Source organism: Eschscholzia californica, unplaced genomic scaffold (assembly GCF_041429995.1).
Source record: "Eschscholzia californica isolate CP2 unplaced genomic scaffold, dmEscCali1.0.p SCAF_5, whole genome shotgun sequence".
Taxonomy (NCBI): domain Eukaryota; kingdom Viridiplantae; phylum Streptophyta; class Magnoliopsida; order Ranunculales; family Papaveraceae; genus Eschscholzia; species Eschscholzia californica.
In genome coordinates this window covers 19,061,690-19,076,759 of record NW_028238472.1, presented here as the reverse complement: position 1 = coordinate 19,076,759, position 15,070 = coordinate 19,061,690, and the positions used below count along the sequence as shown (strand labels likewise).

Below are 15,070 nucleotides of genomic sequence, written 5' to 3'. Positions count from 1 at the left end.
GTGATATTGTCAATATTTTTCTTCTTCGGATTTTCGGCAATTTTCGTGAAAAGTGGGAACTAAGGATTGCCTTCAAACTCGTCGCCGAAGTTACCTTAAACATCGCTGATATATATCCTCATTACTTGGACGATCCGCTTTATGATAACACCAACTTGGGGGCAAGTTGTTCCGCAGCGGGGGAGTATGATGGAGACCATCTTCCTATTGGGCCTCACGGCCATGGTGATAGTGGGCCTCACGGTTAAGAAGTTACATTAGCGTAGTTTCTATAATTAAGTATTTAGGGTTTCCATAATTATGAGTCTTAGCAATGGAAAGTATTATTAGTAGTTATCTTATTTCCTTATTTGAGTCTATCTAGGAAAGTACAATCTCTATATAAGAGAAGTCTAGTCTGTCTTTGTTGACCAGATCAGAGAATATTATCAACCAAGTTTATTATTAATCAAGTTTATTGTTTATCGTTATTTTATCAGTTTTATTTCGTTAGTTTAGTTTATTAACAATGGTGGATTCCATTACTTTTACGCTTCCGCAACAATCTACATCAGCTGGTATTCAGAGCTTTAAGAATCTGGGAACAGATAATTTTTTTTTAAATACTTCTCATCTTAAATGTTGGAATAATCTTCCGCGTTTAGGTTGGGATCCTTTAAGAGATGCACAACAACTCTATGTTGATCGAAAAGATCAAAACAAAATTAATGTCGATTCCAAAATTCTTATGTTTGATTATCAATATCATATAGATTTTTGGATTCAACAGATGGAAGATTGGTTTATAAACCAAGAAGTCCATGACGAAGATAAGGTTTTTGTCATCGAACAACACTTGTCTAAAAGAGTCTATGAAAAATTCAACGAGATGCAATGGAGACTCATTGATCAAGGAAAAAAATTCGTCGACGATTGGACTACATTGAAAAGCATCTTTAGGTATGTTTTTCTTCCTTTAGATGAATACTTATCTTTTATAGAATCTCAAATCCAATCGAACAAATTATTATCCGAAATTCCTTCGACTACCATGGTCAATATTATTGAAGGAGAGGTTTTTGATAAAAAAAAATCCTAGTTTTTCAATAATGGAGGAAGAAAATTTCGATGAGACAGATCAAGAAGAAGAAATTCAACTGACTATCACAAGCTCGAATAAGTTGTTTGATCCATATATGATTCCGGGAGACGAATTAGTTGTGTCGAATCATAAAATACTTTATCCTCCATTGATTTCTTCATGGCTTTCAACTTCAAAGAATCATACAAACCAATCTTCATGGCCATCCATTGTTTTTCCAAGAACAAGACAGGTTGTATATGTGACCTCTTTCGTCAAACTAAAAGACGACGGGCGATGTCGCAATTTACTAGACGTATCTACGTTGGTATTGCTTTTGCGAGTATCTTGGCAATATATGTTTCACATTATAATTGGTGATATTGTCAATATTTTTCTTCTTCGGATTTTCGGCAATTTTCGTGAAAAGTGGGAACTAAGGATTGCCTTCAAACTCGTCGCCGAAGTTACCTTAAACATCGCTGATATATATCCTCATTACTTGGACGATCCGCTTTATGACAACACCAACTTGGGGGCAAGTTGTTCCGCAGCGGGGGAGTATGATGGAGACCATCTTCCTATTGGGCCTCACGGCCATGGTGATAGTGGGCCTCACGGTTAAAAAGTTACATTAGCGTAGTTTCTATAATTAAGTATTTAGGGTTTCCATAATTATGAGTCTTAGCAATGGAAAGTATTATTAGTAGTTATCTTATTTCCTTATTTGAGTCTATCTAGGAAAGTACAATCTCTATATAAGAGAAGTCTAGTCTGTCTTTGTTAACCAGATCAGAGAATATTATCAACCAAGTTTATTATTAATCAAGTTTATTGTTTATCGTTATTTTATCAGTTTTATTTCGTTAGTTTAGTTTATTAACAATGGTGGATTCCATTACTTTTACGCTTCCGCAACAATCTACATCAGAAATCCTGGTTCCGCCCCTGTCTAAAACAATCTACAAATAAGAAACTAAAACAAATTAACTTTGATTACCTTAATGAGTATCTACCTCCCTTCAACAATAAAAAAAATGAGTATCTACCTCCCTAGTCCCTCCAAATCGTCTCTACCTGTAATCTCTCGTTTGTCTCTTCCTCTCGGCTGATTTTGGAAACTTCTTAACCCTCCAAAATCTTCCTGACATTCTAAAAAAAAAAAAATTAAATTACAAAATTTCTCTGCTCTGATACAAAATTTACAAAACCACCCAGGGACAATTGCTCCTTCTTGCCCTCACGCTGGTCCGCCCATGATCACAAGTAATATGATATTTCTACGGAAAGTATTAAACTATTTCCTGAGAAAATTAATATACTAACTAAATATCTTCAAAGGAAAAGAAATAATTTACCCCAAAATGACGGATCAAAGTACCCCAAAACGACGGATCAAAATATATACCTGAAAAGCCGGACTAAAACCACGAATCAAAATACCTTCACTTCTCGTGATAGAAGATAATGAGACAATATATTGGTGATTACAGAAAAATAAATATCAAAAATTTTAGGTGCCAAAAAGATTAACTTAAAATGATATTCGAGAAAGGTGTTAATAAAAGACAATGAAATAACGTATTTTTACTGATATTTCAAACATATATTTTAGGCTTTCATGAACATCTTGATGTCCGTTGACATTGATGAATAATTCATACATGTTTACTATTTAATAGTATTATCATTATCTTATAATCTAAAATAACATATTTTTACTTACATTTAAAAAATATATTCGTGGACATTTAGATATTAGTAAATATTGATGGACAATTAGTAGTTATTTATTATAATATAATAATAATAAAATGCAGTTTAATAATATTATATCGTAATAGTATAACACTATAATAGTATAGTAATTTACTAGTATAATGTTATCGTAGTATTATTATATTGTTTTGTTATTACATACAATTATATTATTACTATTATCTAATAATAATAATAATCATCATTGTTATTAGAGTTAATTCCTATATGGCCCCCTACTTTGTGACCAGCTTCCTTTATGGCTCATTTTTTTTCGTAAATTCAAATATGGCCCCCTATATTCAAGTAAATGTCAATACTACCCTTCTTAATTCTAAATTTAAAACATTTAAAAAAACTTATTTCCACCTCACCCCTCTCTATCTCTCCACCTCATCTCTCTACAACTCACCCCTCTCTCTCTTTCTCCAATTCACCTCTCTCTCTTCACAACTCACTCCTCTCTCTCTCTCCAACTCACCTTCATCTTCTCTATTCCGGCCGGCGACCTCCAAAAAAAAAAAACAAATTTTTTTCCTCTCATCTCTCTCTCTCTAAAAACTCCGGCGAAGGGGGTTTCCCTTCGCCGGAGCAGGCAGACCTTCGCCGGAGTTTTAGAGAGAGAGAGTTGAGAGATTTTTTTTTTTTTTAAAAAAAATTTAGAGAGAAAGGAGAGAGAAATTTTTTTTTTTTTTTTTTTTAGGTTTGAAGAAAGGGGTGAGTTGGAGAGAGAGAGAGGTGAGTTGGAGAGAGAGAGGTGAGTTGGAGAGAGAGAGAGAGAGGTGAATTGGAGAGAGGGAGAGAGGGGTGAGGTGTAGGGAGAGATGAGGTGGAGAGAGAGAGGGGTGAGGTGGAAATATTTTTTTTTAATGTTTTAAATTTATTATTAAGAAGGGTAGTAATGACATTTACCTGAAAATAGGGGGCCATATTTGAATTTACGAAAAAAATGGGGCCATAAAGGAAGCTGGTCACAAAGTAGGGGGCCATATAGGAATTAACTCTTATTATTATCGTTATTATTAATTTTTATTATCTTTCTAATCAAAATATTTATTTTTATTATCTTCCTTATCAAAATGTTCACAAATTTCTTCTATATTTTCAACGATTTCAAAGACATTCTCTTTCCAAAAATCCCCAAATTTCAAGTACAATGTCTACAACTCCATTAAATCAAAATATCTTGAAATGTGAATGGCTTTATATCCCAAACAAATAACATCATGTGGAAGTACATTTTAAATATCTCAACCAAATAACACTGACAGAATAACATAGACATTGAAATATTCCAAGGAATGAGAGAGATTCCTCCTCCCCCTCGCCCCACCATTTTAGGGTCCGTTACGTGGGAAAGCATTTGGATGTGAAAACTAAGTTTTTTCTGATAGGAAAGAAAATCAAGTTTTTCTGATACGAAACAAAGTTTAAAATGTTTAGGAACACATGAAAATAAGTGTGCCTTTAAAAAATGATATATTAATTGCCCTTTTTAGGTGGTACTTTTATACTTTTAGCCTTGATCTCGTCTTACCAACCCTAGAGGCCCATGGACATAGCGAAAGTGAGAACAGATAGGTAGAGAGAGAGATAACAGATTGGGGGAGAGAGATTCGTTATGATTTCTTTAATGACGGAAACATTGAAAATTCGTTATGATCTCGCTTAAATATCTAGTAATTATATATTTATCTCGTTTATGATTTTGTTAATGGCAAAAACCTTGGTGATTGTCTTCTAAAACCTAGAAATTCAGATTTGTTAATAGCGAAAACCCTAGAAATCTACATTCGTTAATGGCAGAAACTCTAGAAATCTAGTTTCTTTAATGGACCCTAAAAATCCAAATTATATTAATCTATGGTGATTATGCTAAACTCTGGCATTTCGAACATTAGAAATTCAGAATTATCTAGAGAAATCATCATTACACAAGATCATAATGAAAATGAACATGATCATAATTAGGGGTGAAACCGGTCTGGTTGGACCGGTTTTTTAACATATTTGTACGGGTATCTATTATAATGGCCCAATTTTTATATGTAAAAAACCCCGACCAAAAGCATGTACAAAATAAAATAGATCACCCATTTAAAAATCGAATCGGTTCGGTTTTCGGTTTAAACCTAATTTAACTTTATACCAAATATTGAAAATCAAAAGATTATCTTGAGGCTAATGTTGTGCGCAAGAGATCAAACAATAACAACAATTTCGCTAATTTTTCTTTCACTCAATAATGTATCGAAACAAGAATGAGAACACAAACAATTCAATTAAAAGATATAATACTTTTTTTTTTTTTGTTAAAAGTAATTAAAAGATATAATACTTAGTTATCCATCAATATTTTGCCATTATATATAGCACTTAAATCAGTCCGGTTCGGGATCCACGAGCTTGTCAGAAAAAGACCAAACTGGACCTAAAAACCAATTCAATCGAAAAAAAGACCGACCATTATAGCCCGAAATATTTTTGTCCGGTTTTTTGTGGTCCTGTCTGGCTCGATTTTCACCGATTTTCGCGGTCTTTAATTTCATCCCTAATCATAATCATTTTCAGAGTGGAGAAATTCAATTAAAATGAAATTTTCAAGTGAAAGAGATTGAGCATGTATTGTGGGAGAGTTTATAGGGAGAGTATGATAGCGACGGGATGAGAGAGCGTGTAATTGTGGGAAAACGACTTTCACATGGGAAAATATTTCACATGATTTTCTAATCTTTTTTTCTTACGGTAACTCGATTTTCACTCTTTTGGTTAAATCAAATGATGGAAAATCGATTTTCTCGTAAAAGTCGATTTTCGAACCTGATTTTCACGTGTATGAAATGGACCCTTATTCATGTTGAAGATTGGTCGGGCCTTAGTATGTTGGAATAAATACGGTCGTAGCTTTGGGCAAATTGGCAGACATATTTCGTTTTTATCTCGAAATTTACTTGGTTAAACTCCGCCCCCTAATCTTTGTCTTTTTTTCTGTCTATTTCTCTCATGTTTTTCTCTCTCCCAGTATCTCTCACCATCTCTTTCTCTTGTTCTTTGTCCTCTTAATATCTCACTCAATTCCTAATTGTCCATCTCTCTCTATCTCGCTTTCCATCTTTCACTATTTCTCTTTCAATCACTCATTGTTTCTCTCCAGATCTCTTACTTTTTCTCTCTTTTTGTCCCTCTCTTACACAGACACAGTTCCAACAAATGGAAGAGTCCACTTCGCCAAAATGAGACTTCGAGTAGAGTTTCCGGCAAAACCCTCTTCAAGGATTTCGCAGCAAAACATAAACACAAAACAACAAATATAAACAGTGAGAGCGAAAAAGAAACAGTGAAAGACAGGGAGTGAAAGAGAACAAGAGGTAATGTGAGACCGTGGGAGAAAGAGAACAACATCAGAGAGAGGAAGAGAGCGAATACGAAGATTAGGAGGCAAAGTTCAATAAAGTAAAATTTTGAGTTAAAAGAAATATCCATCGACTAATCTGTGCCGCGAAAATTTTTCTTTATATCTCGAAACCCCCGCCACGAATGAATGTTAAAGGAAAATAAAAGAAGCAATGACGGCTAAAGAACACCCAAAGATTAACACAATTACATAAACTAAACTGGGAGAGAAAATGAAGGGGGATCCAAGAAACTGACAATGTGGTATATGTTTGACAAACCTAAAGGGGAATAAACTATGGAAACTAAGAATTTTTTTTTTTTTTTGTTGAACTGTGGAAACTAAGAATTTAAGTACTTCATGGAAATGTTGGCTGACGGGATAAAACTACGGAAATAAATTAAATTATTTATCAAATAGTGGAAGTCCCCTATTTTCATGTTAACTGTTCTATTTCTACGAAAATAGATGCTATCAGACACAACCTTAGAGTCCATTCTTTGAAAATTTTAAATTAAATTGGAACTCCAATTCCACTAATAAATTGTAGTAAAATTAGTATTGTTGCCATTAACAATACCAGTACCAAAATGACAGCAATGGCTTACCCATCTAAAAGAGGATAAATTATCTGTCATAACATAAAGTTTCAAATAAGTTAATAGTAATTTAAGCATTACAAAAACAAAAATAATAGATCCAGAACTCAACCTACCACGGTTTCGTTAACTGGTTCTTTTTCTAAGTTCTTCTCATCAGCATCCATGGTTTCTACTCCATTGACTTCTACTGCTTCTGATTTTTCACTTTCCTGCACTAGAGGCTTTTCCATTTTGATCCCTAAGCGTACAGAAAGTCTCACGAGCAGTTCTTGGCAGTCTGTTGGTGAAACCATAACGCTTACATTTGTTTTACCTTTCCAGCATCCGATAGCTATTGTGGAGGCATCAACCTTGATAGGGTCTGATGGACCTTGATCTTCTGCAACAAGTAATGAACACCCAGATGTTAAGTTAAAAAACCAACGGATTTGTCTTGTAGTTCCTTGATAAAGATGAGAGAAGGAATGGACGCAATTCTTACCTTTTCTCAACACAACAACACAACATCCTAACTTGAGCTTAGATGCCTTCTCACCAAAGCCAGAATCAACAAAATCTGCAAATTTGATGCTTTTGTATTGCAATAAGTGCTTAAAATCTACTAAAGATGCACACAGAATTTGTTTAGTGACATATGGAAGAAGTAATGGTAATCCCTCGGATGATATACGGTATGGACATTCTGAACAGTTGCCTTCTTTTGCCGTTTGCCGTTCCTGAAATAATATAACATAAGATTCTCAGAGATGCTAAACAGAAATGACAATGACAAGACGGTTCTGTTTGTTTCTTTAAATTCAGATATCAAATCACACACGAGATCTGATTTGGCTCGGATCACTTTAGAATGTGTCTTTTATCTATCCCGTGTGTCTAACTCGTCTTAATGACTATCTCAGGATGATCTTGGATCCATTTGAGTCGGACATAAAATAAGTTTTAAAAGCCCTTCTCCGAAATAAACTGATATGACTATTCTGCCCCCTCACTGAAACAAGTCAAAATCAGATGACTCAGATTCAGACAACTCAGTCAGAACCAGACAATTTTTAAGAAGAAACACCACCAAAATCTAGTAAATCAACCATCTCTTTCTGAACAAGTACCCAAGAGTAAGTATTGTAGGAGTCAAAGATGATCCACGTGCGCAGCGAGACCCAGACTAATTTTCACGCAGTAGTAAATAGTAAGACAATAAATACTGAAGGAGAATTACTTACAAAAGCCTTCAGGCCAACTGAAGTAATCTTCAGTTGCTGCCCAACCCGGAGATTTAGTTTCAGAACATCCTGAACTGACTTGGATATATAGTAAATCCTCTTGCTACTTTGGGCATCAGTGTTTCTTGTCACAAGGTGATCATGAAATGGAAATGCATCACTGATTCCATAGAATTCCTTTATACCGTTCAGAATAGCCTCATCTTGGAAAAATACCACAGGGTCCACCCCTTTCCATTTGCCTTGAGATTGTAACCTCCGATTACTTTCTTTAGGTTTCTTGATTTCAGTCTCTCCATTCACATCCCCTTTGGGTTCCAATTGCTCGTTCTCTTTTTCGGATATGCGACGAGAATCAAGACTAACAGCACCCTCTTCTGGTTGTTTATTCACCAGTAATTCAACATCAGGAGCCACATTATGTTGGCCATTAGCTTCATTTAGTGGTGTATTTGGATTGATCTCCTTTGTATCTTCATTTATCTCATCCGCGTTAGTTGGACATCCACTGAGATTAGTTTTATTCCCAGAAACTGCCAGTAATCACTAAATAAAGTCAAAATGTGGTGAAATGAATAGTTGGAAATTATAGTGCTACCCAAGGAAATCATGTCTACTTCCATGGCTCATTGCTAGTACATTGCAAGGACAAAATTATATGATATCTCATCTTACCCATTCCAAGTAAAATTGACCTAACTGAATGATACAATCAGCCATTATACCTATACAACCCTTCATTTACGGACTAGTTCCGTATTTGATATCTGTGCCTTGTACTACAAAATAGAACAATTATCCAGGAGTATAGAGAATAACTAGGTAAATCGTCTCTATGTTTACTAATTTCTACCTAATTACCATCCCAGGATTCCACATTAGGAACATAGTAAGATGACATTGGTGAAAAATATACCAGGAAATGGGGCCAACTTATGAAGGACGGCAATGAAAAAAGCTCCAGTATTCTGGTCATGTGGCACTATCCTCATACATCGTTCAAGAGGGAGAGTTGAAACTTCCTCATCCAAAACATCAGCTGAACCATTAGGGATCTCCGAGTTGTCAGGACCAGATTCGGGATCTACATTATGACGATTCTCTTCCGAGTTTGTGTCATTTTCCATCCCAGGGTCATTGCAGTTTTCAGGAGGAACTACATCTTCAGGCAAACCAACAGACTCTGATGCATCGATGTCAAAGCTTCTACCAGAAGGAAACATGCTTGGCACAATCGCACCTTTACGGTACTTGAGAACATCTTTGTGAGAAGCTAACCACGAGCCCTTATCACGCACCTGACATAAAAATGTGAAAATGATGTCATACAGAGGTTATAACGAATCTTTGCATATAACAGTGCTTAAACAGCTTTGCAACAAAAACAACTTAACCGAAAGTACTCTATCTGGATCATATAAGGGATACCTAACTGCAATCTCTGTATACTTCATATATTCAGCTAATAAAGGATTGATGCTAAAAATTGTTGAACCTAAATATACATATAAAATAGCTTCCAACAGACATCGTCCAGCTTCATTTATGTGATGTTGATTTAGGAAACAATGTACTTGAAAGCAACTTATTCAGAGAAAGACATGCTAATCCTATAGAATGACTATTCACCTCAAGCATGCTGACAATCGATGACACAAGTATGGAGTGGCAATTCAAAATCCATAGTTTGAATCCATTTTGAGTTAAAAGTTATTAACTTCAGATCATATAGCTTTACACATATAGACTGCAAACCCACAGGATTAATGTTTCGAACCGTCAACAACGTAAAATTTGTAATAGTAACACTAAGTTGCAATGTCATGATCACCATATTATGGCCCTTTAAAACTATGATGGAAATACATGATAACATCAGATATAATATCTAGGGGAAGTGCAAAAGAAAGTCACATTTCGAAATCTGGAGTAACTAAACACCAACCTTCCACTGTTTAAGACCTGGACGGCGAGTTAAATCGGGAAGCTCGCTGGAAACATCAAGAAGCTCCACAGACCCTTCACACCTCCGGAGAATCTGAGGAAATATGCATAAGGTGGTAATTTCAATGAAGATGGAAGAGAAGTAGCAAAGAGAGTGTACAGTCACTAGAGCATGAAACCATGAAAAGGAACAAGATTAAAACATGACTATGGAAAATAAGAGATACTGGTTCTGTTTAAGTGAACTCCATATCTAATCTGAAGCAGCGTACATTGTGATCAATACCTACTCATGGAGATCAATACAACTGTTCCCTATATTCTACCAATTTGTAATTAACTACTAGAAACCACTATGACGATCAATAATATAAGCCAACACATTTACACTTCCAGTAAAATATACTTTTCAAAGTTCTCGTTTTGGTCAGGAAACAAAGAATATAAACAATAGTGGAAGACAAGGAAAGATTCCTTGCTCTTCCAAGGAAAACAAATCTCGTACTCAATTGTATCCAACAACATAACCTGAATTTTACACTCCTAACAACATGACGAGTCCTTCGCAACAGAAGAACAATCCCAAATTATCTCTGTCACACAAGTTACCAACAATTTATACAAAAATATAAAAATTAATAAGAATCAGAAGGATTAAAAGAGGATGTGAATGAGAATATGAATAACGGAAAACCAAGAGGAAATACTACACATCTATGAAAATAAGTTAGAGGAAGAATGGTGAGATATGCCAACTGCAGCAAGTTACTGCACCTCTAAATATATCTGTAGCATACGATGGACGAGTAAAAGAAAATGGATAAAACTATAAAACAAAGCTCCTTGCTTACCTCAGCAACCACAGCTTCATTCTCAACTGGATTCATCGAACAGGTTGAATAGACCATTCTTCCGCCCACTTTAAGCAATGCTATACCTGCAACAAGCAACATAATGATAATATTACTAAAAAAATATAGATACTAATATAGCATTTTATGGACAAATCAGACACCATGCAGCACATCACAACATCATTTACATGACAAGATAGTTTCTTAAACATAAACAAACACAAATAACCAACAACCCTTGGTTGGAGTGGTAAGAGGTATAGTCATCCACATTAGATGTCAAGAGTTCGAGGCACGCTGACAATGCAAAAAAGAAAAAACACAAATATATTCATGGTCAGGACTCGGGACTCGAAATCTCTCAGTTGAACAAAACTGGAAATGGTCTTATGCGATGCCAAAGTCAACATGTAGGCACCTAAAGGTTTCGCACTGATATCTTTAAATATGGCCTGCTTTTTAGTTTTAGCAGAACAAACGATAGGTAACCTAAAATCTTACCAATTTTGGTTTTAATTATTAGAAACAACATCAGCCACACAAGATTTCAGTCAAGAATTGCTTTTTGCAGAATGATTTCAGATAACAAGTTCATATTAAAGAATGAACCTAAAAAAGATTCCTCTTATTTTTCCTCTCACTGTTTGCATCTTAATTCAATGCATATCATGTATTAGTTGCTAAAAGAGTCCATGATGTATAAGATCTTACAGACACCTCACACCTCGAACCTAGATTACAACAAACATTGGAATGAGCAAGCGAAATTCCAAAAGTACACGAGTGTATGTACGTTCGAACTAAGTTAAAAATACAGTAAAAGTTTGTAATAGAGTTGGATAACATTGTTATTCTTAATGTTATCCCTTATCAGTTTGTAACTTTACCACGCATAGCTATCTGCAGTTGGAGGCGATGGACTCCATTGCCCATTCCAATGTTCCTGAAATGCAAGGAAAACTTCACTTAATATAAGGTAATAAAGCACTAGAGAGAAATATCAGAATACAGAACCAGATTAACAATATTACCACTTCCTCCAAATGTCGGGAGCCTTGCGGAGAGTGCCATCTCCACTGCATGGAACGTCACATAAGACACGATCGAACTGTAGTTGTCTAATTACATTTGCACTTCCCAGTTCAGGTGTATCTAAGCTACTTTTGTTCACACAACTAGGGAAGTGTTGAGCTTCATGATTTGTAACTATCAAATTGGCACTGCACATTCGTTTCGTCTGGTGTATGAGAAGGTTACATCTTTGGGCATCAACATCGTTAGCTATGACCTAGACCAATCAGGAAAATCAGAACCCATTAGGACAGAGAACCACGAGCAAAATGAAATGCCTTCCGTACTAATCCTTCTTTAAACGACGTATAAGTTGAAAATCAGAGTACAAAGTTAGTTCTACAATCCTATAATCAATCAGTTCCTAAGCAAACATATGTCAAGAAATGTCATCTGGGATCAAAGTGCAGAACAAGATAAGGGAAAGACCATTCCAGCAGGTAGCGGTCCCGATTCAGTTGATTGGTGTATCATCTCAAGTAATTGGAATGTTTTTGAACCCGGAGCAGCACACACTGCATTAGAGCAAAAACAACAGTCACAAGCATTAGACTTTCTCCCTTAACACGTACGATGATATGAGGCATGTGTATCAACAAGTTTACATATTCTTTAGCTGAACTTGAAAACCTTTTCACTCAGCTAAATGATGTACAAACTCGAAATAAACTTTTGCACCATTTAACTACAATTGCTTTCGAATGCAAAGATACGCTAATGACGAGACTTAGGTGAACTACGATGCATGATAAGATTTTCTTACTATCAAGTATAAAATGATCCGGGCGTACATCCAGGAATAATGGAGGAACCTGTTCACAAGTCATACAATAATGTTAGCCCAATACTCCTTAACTAACACAAAGGAAAAATTGCAACATTGCGACAATGCATGCCAAGATATCATCTACTTTTTAAGGAGATAGTACGAATGGAACATAACTGAGATTACTCGACAGCTTGACGTAATTATAGAGTTACTCACCATGCTAACAGCCTCTTGTCTTGTTAGATTCCCAATTTCATTTTCTTGCTTCAAGAACTCATGGAACCTATATTATTGCATAAGAACCATGACAGGTGGTTTGCTAAGTCAATTAAACAATGTCTACTGAATAAGGAAAATGAATCTCGTCTAAATTTGCATGCAAAATTTTTCAAGAAGTAACAACAAACAGCTACAATAATTTCCTCACCAGAAGCAAAATATAAGAGTAGTTCATTTTTCAAGAAATATTTTTCACCTCTCGAGGGTTTGGTTCTTCCGTAACTGCATGCGAGAAAAATTTGAATGCCAAGCCAAATTGTCTGGATACCAAAGTAATGGTCTAATAGGCCTCTCTTCATCGCCATCAGCCTCCTACGAGCAACACGAGTAGGAGAAAATTGAGAACGACTCTAACTATTTAACGCAAAACTGTGTTGAAAAAGGACAAGTTTCCCAAAAGAAATATATATATGATAAACGCACCTCCGATTCAAGAGTTACCATAAAATCATTCTCTAGTTGAGAGCGAATGTCTTGATAGAATTGGCCACTAATAAAACACAAATTTGAAGAACAAAAAAGAACTAAATTAACTCCATAGCAAAATACACAAGCACCAATCTGTTAACTCTGTGATAAATATGGATTCAAAAACAGAACTTAAACCTCTATTCTTGCACAAATTTACAGTAGTTATTATTCCTATAAGTCCTTGAGCCATAATTCCATATTCACATGAAGTATTTTAAGTTGGCAAAATGATCTGCCTTCCAAAACCTAATTTTTTTTTAAACCACATAGTAGATGTATTGGAATAAGAAAATAAGAGATGTGTATACCTAGAATTGATTCTGAAAGCAGCAGGGAGTGGCTTGTGAAGTACTTTCATGAAAAGATCCCATTCTTCTTCAGGCACTATGTGTTGCTCCTGGAATAAACAAATACTAACTAAATCAAAACAAGAACTAGAGAGAGAGAGAGAGAGAGAGGGAGAGTGAGAGTACCTTGTAGTATTGTTCGAAAGCTAGGTTTTGAGTGGTAAATGGCTCCCAACCGGAAACATTTCCATTGTTGTTGTTGTTGTCGGTGGAGGAAGGGGGATTGTCAGTGGTAGTGGTGGTGGAATCAGATTTGCTTTTCTTCCAGACGTTTTCTCTGTTCTCGCGGAAGTGTCTCCGCTGCGTACGGCCTCGCTTTTGCCCTCCTCTTCCTCCGCCCATGGCTGTTGCTGGTGTGAAAGAGGTTGACTGGAGGAGAGTAGGGGAAGCTAGTTAGCGATGGCGGGGTTTGATTTCGGGGTTTAAGATTTGTAATCTTATTAGGGTGTTTTTTTCATTCTTGAACATGAAATTCTGAAACTCTATATCAACGGTTAATTGCTCTTCTCTAAAAGATCGTGCCGAAGTGGGTCTCCAAGGGGAAACTTTACCTAGATGGACCTTGTCTTGGGGGGCCTTGTAAGGCTTGGAATTTGGCCCAGGATCCCGAAACTCGGGCGGGGAGTCTGGCCTAGAATCCAAGTCCGACAGGAGAAGAGCCCGCCCGGCGTGAGTAGTGCCCACCGAGGGGACCTCTAGATAATGGGCAGGTTTGGGCTCAAGTAAAAAATCCCTTACCCGAACTCTATACCTGCCTCCTAAGTCCGTTTGGAAGGCCCGCCTCAAACCCAGTATATAGGCACCCCTTCTTTAGGTTTTCGATATAAAATGAAAGATTATCCCTCATTTCCTTATTCCACATTTCCAGCGCCGAAGTTCAGAAGGGAGAGAGAAGAAGATAGAGGTAAGAGAGAGAGAGAGAGAGAGAGAAAGACCGAGGGAAGAGATAGAGAGACCAAGGTTGTGTTTGATAGTAATTTGCGGTAAGGAAAAAAATTACCCCAAAAAATTTTTTTCCCGAGAAATTTTTTCTCCGTAAACACTTTTTACTTTTTCTATTGTTTGGTTCATTACAGAGGAAAAATTTCGTTTTCCATTTTCTTACTTTTCCACTGTTTGGTTTGCTAGGAAAAAATAAGTTTTTTATTTTTTATTCTTTCCTATGTTTGGTTAACCAAGAAAAATATTTTGTTAAACATCAAAATAAATCATATTATCCACAAGAATATTGTCAAAATTTGTGGAAACTACAACCGAGTCAAACTAATATGTTAATAATTACTTAAAGATTATTAAAATTA

At 35.8% G+C, this 15,070-nt stretch overlaps 1 protein-coding gene across 1 annotated transcript; it reads right to left on the bottom strand.

Moving 5' to 3' along the window:
* Nucleotides 1-6,711: 6,711 nt before the first annotated feature.
* On the bottom strand, nt 6,712-14,440 carry LOC147537656 (S-adenosyl-L-methionine-dependent methyltransferases superfamily protein). The gene is made up of 15 exons (XM_086642492.1): nt 13,896-14,440; nt 13,731-13,819; nt 13,375-13,441; nt 13,148-13,263; nt 12,889-12,955; nt 12,667-12,715; nt 12,333-12,418; nt 11,864-12,120; nt 11,720-11,775; nt 10,830-10,915; nt 9,980-10,072; nt 8,951-9,332; nt 8,035-8,567; nt 7,296-7,530; nt 6,712-7,193 (listed from the first exon to the last, which is right to left on the bottom strand). The coding sequence occupies exons 1-15, from the start codon at nt 14,109-14,111 to the stop codon at nt 6,919-6,921; spliced, it is 2,607 nt and encodes an 868-aa protein (XP_086498618.1). The 5' UTR covers nt 14,112-14,440; the 3' UTR covers nt 6,712-6,918.
* Nucleotides 14,441-15,070: the final 630 nt, after the last annotated feature.

Bases quoted from the DNA above. Each gene is read 5' to 3' on its own strand.
- LOC147537656 (XM_086642492.1), bottom strand. From the start codon at position 14,111: ATGGGCGGAGGAAGAGGAGGGCAAAAGCGAGGCCGTACGCAGCGGAGA. The intron at 12,956-13,147 runs GTGAAAAATATT...GCAATAATATAG, and splicing joins AAGAACCAAACCCTCGAGAG to GTTCCATGAGTTCTTGAAGC. The intron at 12,121-12,332 runs GTCTTTCCCTTA...TGATTGGTCTAG, and splicing joins GACCGCTACCTGCTGGAATG to GTCATAGCTAACGATGTTGA.